This window comes from Centroberyx affinis, unplaced genomic scaffold, assembly GCF_046629955.1.
Source record: "Centroberyx affinis isolate AG114_WGS23_722 - 3 ecotype Tasmania unplaced genomic scaffold, CSIRO-AGI_Caff_v1 ptg001031l_1, whole genome shotgun sequence".
NCBI classification, from domain to species: domain Eukaryota; kingdom Metazoa; phylum Chordata; class Actinopteri; order Beryciformes; family Berycidae; genus Centroberyx; species Centroberyx affinis.
The window spans coordinates 49,737-59,530 of record NW_027279590.1 but is presented as its reverse complement, the minus strand read 5'-3'; the positions used below and the strand labels follow the sequence as shown (position 1 = coordinate 59,530).

Genomic DNA, 9,794 nt, shown 5'->3' with positions numbered 1-9,794 from the left:
TGTCCTCTTAACTGTCAAGAATACAATAAGCAAATAATAAATAATTGCAATTTTGAATGTGAGAGGTTTGGGTGGCTGTGAGTCTTCTAGCTTTTTCCATGCCATACAGTGTTGTCATGTGAAACTAGCCAAGAGTTTTGTTTAGAATGAAACTTCAAACCCACATTTTCCCAATTTTCTGGTTCCCTGCAGCCACGAGTAAAAGAAACTGCACAAACAAATCTCTTCCAGGCGATCTAACCAATGACAATAGGAGGGAAATAAAACATAAATAGAATAGAATTATGTAGCAGCCAGATTCAGTTGAATAGTCTGTCATGTCTCTCTGCTACCATCTACTGGATCCTGCTGCCACACACACACACTATGGGGGTTTGGCACAGAAAGTGCTGCAGGCTTAATGCTGCTGAGTTCTCAAGACAAGAGCAGCAACTGGTTTAACTGGGAACAAGGCATTTCCCCACTGCAAGCTCACGGTTCACTCATGATCTTGACATGTAAAATTCAAACCTGTCCCACTGAGCTCTGGATGGCATTTCAGTGTTGTGTTTCTACTTTAGCTCTCATGTCATCCAGGATCATTTCTGGATATGTATAAGCCATTTTTTTTTAGTTTATTTGCAGTTTAAATATGTAATAATATATTTACTGCTCCTGATCCTGGGCTTTATGAGAGTCTGTCTGTCTGTGTTCACCCTGTGATGGACTGGAAAGAAAATAAATGAATGAATAAATGAATTCATTAATTTTGATATTCAATAGAAAGCCACCAACTCCTTATGCCTTTGAGATGCTCTGTCTGTCTTCACTGCATTAGAGTGCAGCAGCATGTCACTCCTATTGCATTTGACTGATTCACAATGCCTTTTTCAAGCTTTTCACACACATTACACACACACAGTGATTTTTTTTTAGTTTTTATTTTATTTTTTTTACCATCCCAGAATCATAAAAAAGCTCCATGCAACAGTGCTTGGTAAACACTGTGCTTTTCATCTTGTCTTTCATCTTTTCAGTTGAGCTTTTGGTGCAAGACCTTCATCACAACTTATTTTGTGTATTTTTTTTTACCATCTGAAAAAAACACTGTGACAGGAATTTGACCCTGTTTATTTGAAGTTTTGGCTTGATTGGGGTTTAACTGATGGAAATCTAGATTCTTCTGTAGTTACTCAACTAGGCTATCACACAAACTCAGATGGCTGGAGTGAAATACGTATGGCATTCTCATTATTATCAGAATAAACTGATCCTTAAATGTTGGCCAGGAGGGCAACTTTGATGCCTAATGAATCTGAGATAGCTATTAGAAACCATGGAGTGTCCTTTGTTTTACTTATAGCACCTTTCTTAACAAGGTTTCAAGGTGCTTTACAATAAAATGAGGAGACATTTTTTAAATAAAAACAGTAAAACATTGACTACAGATAATAGATAAAGGAATAAAACAAAGGTAAGAGCAAGCAGTACAGGTGTGATCAAAGGAAGGAACTAAAACATACATATACTGAACCAGAAAAGCCCCACACAACATGAGGAACATAAACATGCACACACACACACGCATTTGACACACTTTTCTCTTCATCAAGCAGCTTGTATCACCAATTTATGACCCTGGTATCAGGCTCAAAGGTCTGGAGTGGGTAGATGTGGCACTTTAAAGACATAAAGACCTGAACCACAGCCTGCAGAGTGAAGACAGAGTCCCGCTGAAGTGGACCTGAGTCCCTCCTGTCTGAGCAGCATGGTGAACTGCAGTGTGGAGACGCCCTATGCCGAGGATTTCATGAGAGGTACGACTCTGATCTGACTGTGGATGTCGGGCCGTAGAGATAAAACAGTTTAAAGGAGTGGAGGATATGAGGATAAGACTGTTTTATCTCTATGGGTCAGGCTTCCTTTCTTCTTCTGCTTCTGAAAAACGTGGGATTGCTGGGACTGAATACAAAAAATACCAAAAAAAAAGTACAGGCTATAAAAAAGGATCGATCCATTGGAGGTGCAGGTTGTGTGGGGTGTGTGTTAGTGTGTGTGTTTGTGTGTGTGCGAGTTACTAGAGAAGACTAGTTAAGACTAGTTAATAAAGGTTATAACCTTTATTTAACTAGGAAGTCACATTGAGATTAAAACCTCTTTTACAAGTGAGACCTAGCCAAGACAGGGTCAAACAGCAGCATCAAACAGGACAACAACATCAAATCACAACAGCAACAATAAAAATATTATCAGATTTGGGTTTTAGAGACAAAACTCATCAAAAGGGGGTCTGTGGCTCTAATGTGGACTACATTAGGGGTCCTTGATATGAAAAAGGTTGAGAATCCCTGACCTAGACCACCAAGCCACCAGGACGTCCCATCTCAACACATAGTTATATGTATGTATGTGTCACACAGGGTTGAGGCCCGTGACGCTGGGCTTCTTCGTCTTCCTCTCGCTCGTGACGCTGTCGACATGCGGCCTGTTTGTGGAGCTGTGGGTGTTTCTGAGCAGGAACGTCAGCTCCACCCTTGTGAAGGACCGCTGCCTCATCGTCCTGGGACTGTTTCCTGTAAGTTAAGTTGGCCAGATTGTTTTGGAGCAAATGCGGAGACATTTGCAGTTCAGCCAGAATTTTTACCTGGACAACCGGAGAAGATCACTGGACCTGTCCGGACAGCATTAGTATTACTAGAGGAGGCAAACCTCCTCGCTTTATTGGAGTGATTCAGTGATTTCGATCCCATTCCCAAGTAACTTTGTCATTATTACAAAACAACCTAAACCTCAGTGGGCGGAGCCAAAGAACCACAGTTTTTTGGAGCGCAAGCTAAGTAGCAAACTTGAATGGTAAAGAAGGAACTCTGGGCAAAATATTAAAAATTTAAATGGTACTGACTTCTTTTTTCATTCATTCATGACCATGGCATTCATGATGTTGAAGGTCAGCAGCTAGCTAACTAGCTTACCTTGATAGCTACAGGCTAGTATGGCTAGTTGGTTTGAATGGGAGCATGTCTATGTTCCCTCAGCCCTATGTTCCCTCAGCCCTATGTTCCCTCAGCGCCAATGAGGTAATGTTTTCGCCCCTTTCGCCCCCTAACCCTAACCCTAACCCTCTGATGCTGAGGGAACATAGGGCCTAATTTGGATGGGGAAAAAATTCATGAGGGAACATAGGTATGACCCCGTTTGAACTTGGAAGGTCAGCTAGGCTAACTAGCTAACCTAGATAACTTAGTATGGATAGATAAGATTACAGGCTTAATAACATTAGCTAACGTACCGTTGGCAAATTCTTGAGAACTTTAGCCAAATCCAACACACTCGTGGATGTGAAATTTAAAAGCTTCTTAAATCTGTGATTTCACATCACTTGACTTTCAGTAGGAAACTCTTCAAAAAATTGTGCTAAAAGACTGGAAATCTGGAACCACATCAAAGAGTGTGTGCTGGATTGGCCGACAGTACGTTACCTCCTCTCTTACCTCTTGACCTTTTCACTGGGCTTCAGTCAAACATTACTTTACCAGAAAAACTGTGGTTCCTTGAGTCTGCCTACTGCAGTTTAACTCAACCAATGAGATTATTTCTGCCTCCAGTGAAAAATGAAGTAGTGATAGTAATGTACTCCACACAACCATTTCACATTTCAACTTGTATAGGAATAATGGGCTACATGCTTGAATGGAACGCGGCTTTAAAAGTCAATTCCTCAGATTTAAATGGAGAGCTTTAGGAGTTGTATTAGTGTGTCAGAGTGTGTGTGGTAAAGATTCTACCATAGTTATGACTCTCTCAGGTCATCAGCATCGCTGCACAGCTGGGCATGACTGTTCCCCGGGCCGCCACCCTGGTAGACCTCATAACCTCAGTGTGAGTGCTTCCTCTGTGTAAATACACTGTCCACCTCTTACCACACTAACCTCTGGATGGGATATTATATTCATAGGATACAACAACACAAACCATTGGAGTCCTCAAAATTGCAAATCTAATTCTTTGAAATTACTTTTATGTTACTTTGCCTACAGAAGCCATAGATACAGCAGAAAAAATATGTATTTAATTGAACAGACTGTAAATAGAACATTGGTATGTTCATGACAACTGTGATAAACCATTAGTTCAAGATGTGTCAAATGATATTAGTGACTATAATCTCTCAATATAAGTGCCTTTATCTGTTCAAACATGTTTCTGTATAATCCAACACAGTTGGATTATATACCTAGTTTCTGTAACCTGGTCTAACTTTATAATACCTAACAGACTAAAGTTACTTCTTTTTTAAAATCATATTGCTGTTATCCTGTTACATGTAATCTAAAGCTAATTTTCTTTACAGCCGATTACATTTATGTGATATTGTTATCAGTACATCAGTGCCATTTTCACTCACCATTTTCAGCTTCTTCTCAAGACTCTTTCCTTCCTGGTCCAGCAATCAGTTTTGGTCGCTGCAGCAAGTCACCTCTAAAACCCAGTTATGTTGTCTTGTTGTGTTTTTTTGTTGTCTTGTTGTGTTTTTGTGTTGTTGTTGTTGTGTTGTGTGTCCACAGCTATACTGGCACGGCCCTTTTTGCCTTCTTCCACCTGACAGTAGCCTACCTGGGCGGGGAGGAGCAGATGCTGCAGCAGATGCAGAGAGTGGATTCAGTCCTGAGTGTGAGTCCATGTTGCTGCTGCTGCCTCTGCCTGCCCACCATCCACATCCACCGGTCAGTCACTTTCCTCACTGGATCACAATCAATGTGTTTACTAACATAAATTAAGCATGAACAGTGACATTTACAAAAATGAGTTCATATTAAATGCACAACAAACAACTGCATTAAGTAATGTTTTTCTACATGTTTGTTAATGTATTGTCTAAATTGAAATCCAAACTCTTTATGTACTTAAACATATCCAGACATTAACTAAAGTGAGTAAGTCACAACAAATGTGTGTTATTCATGTAATTTGGTATACATGTTGTAGTTAATAAAGATGTATAACAACATTAATTCATGCAGTTGTTCATGTGCATTTAACATTAACTAATGTTTGCTAATGTTGTTGTTTATGTTTAATTCATGTTAGTAAATTCATTAGTAGTTAATAAACACTTAATGTAAAGTGTTACCAAGAAGTAATATACAAGTGTAAGTAGTATATGTAGTATATAAAAATATGAAAAATAGAAATAGGTTTCTTATCTATACAGCTGACTGACTGCACTGATGCAAAGCTATGGAAGCCAATAATAGAAGAAAATTCAATAGTAATAATTATAAACAGAAGTATATACAGGGTATTACACTGGGTTCCAGAGTAGAAATAGGTTTAAATGCGTAACTATACAGCCAGAGCAGAGTTGAATATTTAGTAACTGACTGTATGACAGCAGGTACAGGACACAGTACAGTGATATTGTCCATTTTGGTTCATTTTGTCGAGGGAAGAAGCTTTCCTTGCAGCACTTAATTTGAATGTTTGCTTTTTTTTTAATTGATTTGTGTTTTCCAGGAGAATCTACACAATTTTCCGTGTTTGTATATCTCAGACCATGTTTCTGCTTCCCATACTGCACTTTATTAATGCCGTTTTGTGGGCAGATGGAAAATATTTCAAAGAAAAGGTACGTCTGAGTCAGTATATTCAGACTAGTTACAGTATTGACCAGGAGGTAACACTATGCCTGTTTCCATATTGCTTCCTCTTGTTCCACTCTGTCTCTTCAGGTTGATGCTCACAGTCCTGTGTTCTACCTGGGGATAGTGATGGGCGTCTCCACTCTGCTGTCTCTCTATGTCTTCAACATCCTGATGAGAACCGGCCTACAGATAGCGGATCACAGATACCGCCTGCTGCCTAAATACAGCATTGTCATGGTTACGGTGCTGATTAACAGCCTGCAGCCTCTGCTCATAGAAGTGCTGACAGCCTACAGCGTCATCCCCTGTACAGCGGAGTTTCACTGGAACGGCCGGGCCTCAGGTAGCAGCCTGGATCTAACCCAGGAGCCGGGCCGCCGTGGACCATGAGGGCCGAGAGTCTGCAGGTTTTCATTCCAACCAAACACTACAGCAGCTGGTTTCACTGGTTAGCACAGCTTCAACCAGAGAGGAGGAACTAACCAGTGAAATCAGCTGCTGTAGTGTTTGGTGGAGTCATTCCTATGTTCCCAGGGTCCTGTGTTCCCCGGATTTATATGGCACATAATGGGAACATGACAAAGGGTCCTATGTTCCCAGGGCTATTAGGGTTTAGGGTTAGGTTGGTTGTTAGTAGATTTTTACCCAGAGCCCTGACCACAACTGTTTCACAGAACAGAGGCTTTTTTATCAGAGCTATCCAGGTTAGGCACTGGCCATAGGGTTAGGGTTAGAGACCTTCAAAATTAAATAAAATGATAACCATTGGTTTTGTTTTGTTTATATAGCTGTATTGAAGCCTTGTTCCAATAAAAAAAAACTGGATAATATTTATGAAATATTTTAACTTGAAACGGGTCAAATTTGACCCGAACACAATAGGAAGGTTAATGTGTGTTAACAGAATATTGAACTGGGAAACACAGGACCCTGGGAACTTAGGACCCTGGAACATAGGACCTTTGGAACTTAGGACCCTGGGAACATAGGACCTTGGGAACATAGGACCCTGGGAACATAGGACCCTGGGAACGCTCCCTGTTTGGTTAGAATGAAAACCTGCAGACTCTCGGCCCTCCATGGCACCCGGTTGCCTATTCCTGATCTAACCACATTCGGGACTAAAAGGTCACTTAAATTGCAAACCTCCACCAACGCTGAACACTTGCAAAGCTGCAGCCTCCATAACGGTTCATGTTTGTTAATCATGTTTGTTTGTTTGTTTTCCGGGTTTGATTTTCTGAAAAAATAGCACGCGAATGCAACGCTATTTAGCAGCTGACTTGAAAGTCCTGGATGTCGGCCTTTCCCACCAGCACATGAATGCAGCATTATAGTTATTGCTAAAACAAGAAAATCACCTAATGGCGTAAATCCCAAATCTCCAAAATGTCAACATTTCAGGAACTGAGAAAAGCTGACTCAGCTTGACCACCATGCATTTTTGAGTTTTTTCAGTGGAGTTTGAAAGAGTTTTATAGGACCAAGGATGGTAGAATTTAGCGATATGTTTGGAAAGACAAACCAAGCGCCTCTCAAATGTTCTAAACCACATCAAACTTTATTCTTCCTCAGGTCTGTAATGCCTGCAAGTCACTAATATAGCATGTGTGATACTATTGTATAACTTGTTTTATCCTCATTCTCCTCATTTGTCTCCTCTGTTTGGTCCCACAGAGTTCAACCACATGCTGAAAGTGTTTGAAGCCTTCATCCTAATGTTGTCAAGCAGAAGACTCTACCGTAAGCCTTACCCGCTCTCAGAAACAGAATCTCTGTCCTTCAGCAACCTGCACTACATCCAATAAGAAGTCTTCAACAACCTGCACTGCATCCAATAAGAAGTCCTTCAACAACCTGCACTACATCCAATAAGAAGTCCTCAGCAACCTGCACTACATCCAATAAGAAGTCCTTCAGCAACCTGCACTACATCCAATAAGAAGTCCTCAACAACCTGCACTACATCCAATAAGAAGTCCTCAACAACCTGCACTACATCCAATAAGAAGTCCTCAACAACCTGCACTACATCCAATAAGAAGTCCTCAACAACCTGCACTACATCCAATAAGAAGTCCTCAGCAACCTGCACTACATCCAATAAGAAGTCCTCAAACTCAAGGACTTTGTCACTTTGAGCCATATTGCTGATGTATAAGCTTATGTGTGCTCATTAAGATTTGTTGAATGATTGATTTGTAAGCCCTATGTTTTGTATGTGTAAGATATGTAATAAATAAAATTTCCCCTCTTGTATAGGGAGAGGCATTTTTCATTCATTGAGTTATTATGTCCTTGGGGTGGTGGGACTATTGATGGATGGATCACCTTGTGTGTGTCAGAACCATCGACTGTAAAAACAGGTGGAGTAGTGAGTGTGACGTCACCCATTGGCTTCTGAAAGCCGTTTTGAAGCCTGCAGATTGTGTTTATGGTCGCTGCCATGTTGACATTTGTTGGAGCCGGAGCAGCCAAAGAGAGGCAAAGGGTGGAGCCAAGGTGGAGGGGGCGGGGTTTGGGTCGTCTGCAGAGCCAGTAATCGGCAACTTGTCGATTACTAGGAAAACAACCCTGTGTTATATCCATTATATCCTGTTAATGACACAATTATTTTGAAAATCTCCATAAGGACACACATTAGAAGAAGTGAAATTAGCTACTGAGACCATAAGCTCTATTGGAAAAAATGTACTGACTTTATATTTTTAGCAGAAGTTGGGTTGTGGTCCATTGACTTCATGGAGTTGGGCGGTTTGGAGTCTTTTTGGAGCCTCCAGCAGATGTTAGAGGAACTGCTGCTGCTGCACTTCAGGATTGGCTTCAAAATTCACCTCAGTGTTCTTGTCCGGCCCTTGCATACAGACTTTGCTCAGCCCCAACTTGAAAGTCCTGTCTTTAAAGGACGGGTTGAAAACAGTGAGGGTTGGGATTCGGGGGGGGGGGGGGGCCATGCTTGCCTTTGCCTATAGGACCCTCAAATCATTAGGTGCGCCCCTGCTGTAAAACTAACCTGATGAAGGTTTTAGCACCAAGACGCCGTCCTCAATAAAGATGCTCTAACTGCAAAGTTCAGTAGACAGAGTGCAGGAGCTTTTTCTTCACTGATAAAGATAACGTATTAGAGAAGTAGACAGAAATCCAGTATGGTGGGTAAATTGTTATCTTTTACTTATACCACACCAGTGATTCTCAACCTTTTTCATATCAAGGACCCTAATTCAGTCCACATTAGAGCCACGGACCCCCATTTGGTGAGATTTTGTCTCTCAGACCCAAATCTGAGAATATTTTTTATTGTTAGATATGATTTTGTCCAGAATTCCATGACTATGTATTGTAGGTAGAGACAACAGTCAAACTATGATCAAAACAGTCATACTTCTACATTCTCTAATTGTTAATGTTGTTGTTGTTAATGTTCATTTCTTGTAAATGAAATAATGCTGAAGTTTAACAATTCACCAATTTGCTGGGGACCCCCTGGAACCCCCTCAAGGACCCCTGGTGGCCCCTGGACCCCACGTTGAGAACCACTGTACTACACTACCAGTCAAAAGTTTGGACACACCTGATTGAATGTACAATGTTTCTCATTCTCTTAAAGCCATTTTGATCTAAAGGCTTCTGCTTGAATGCTTGAAATGTGTTTCTTAGACAAATATAAATAGTGAAGTTGATCCTATGTATGAATTTCTTTCCAAAGCCTTTGCCTTTCCATCAAAGCAAAGGGAGGCTACTTTAAGGAATCTAAAATATAAGATAGTTTTGATTTGTTTAACACTTTTTTGGTCGCTGCATAATTCTATTTGTGTTATTTCATAGTTTTGATGTCTTTACTATTATTCTAAAATGTGGAAAATAGTAAAAATTTTGACTGGTAGTGTATTTTTGTAGCATATAATAACACTGATGTTACTCCATTGAATAAGAAAAGCGAGGCCCTTACCGGACCCCTGATCACACCACCCAGTGCATCCTGACTATGTTTAATGGCTCCGTATGCTAATGTGTTTGTGTCACCGGCTTCCGCTGTAAGACAAGCTGCACACACAACACACACAGACACAGAGTTACTGGAATTTCGGCTCTCTGCTATTGATTTTTGGTGGGCTTTGCAAACGTTTACATGACTAGCAAGAGACATACAAGCCTTTTCAAATGATTCTGCCC

The 9,794-nt window shown here is 40.7% G+C and overlaps 1 protein-coding gene across 1 annotated transcript; it reads left to right on the top strand.

The window, feature by feature from the left end:
* Window positions 1-1,747: 1,747 nt before the first annotated feature.
* Window positions 1,748-7,429, top strand: LOC139647017 (organic solute transporter subunit alpha-like). The gene is made up of 6 exons (XM_071522824.1): window positions 1,748-1,796; window positions 2,400-2,554; window positions 3,785-3,858; window positions 4,545-4,650; window positions 5,709-5,964; window positions 7,299-7,429. Exons 1-6 carry the CDS (start codon window positions 1,748-1,750, stop codon window positions 7,427-7,429), a joined length of 771 nt encoding a protein of 256 aa, XP_071378925.1.
* The last annotated feature ends 2,365 nt before the right edge of the window (window positions 7,430-9,794 follow it).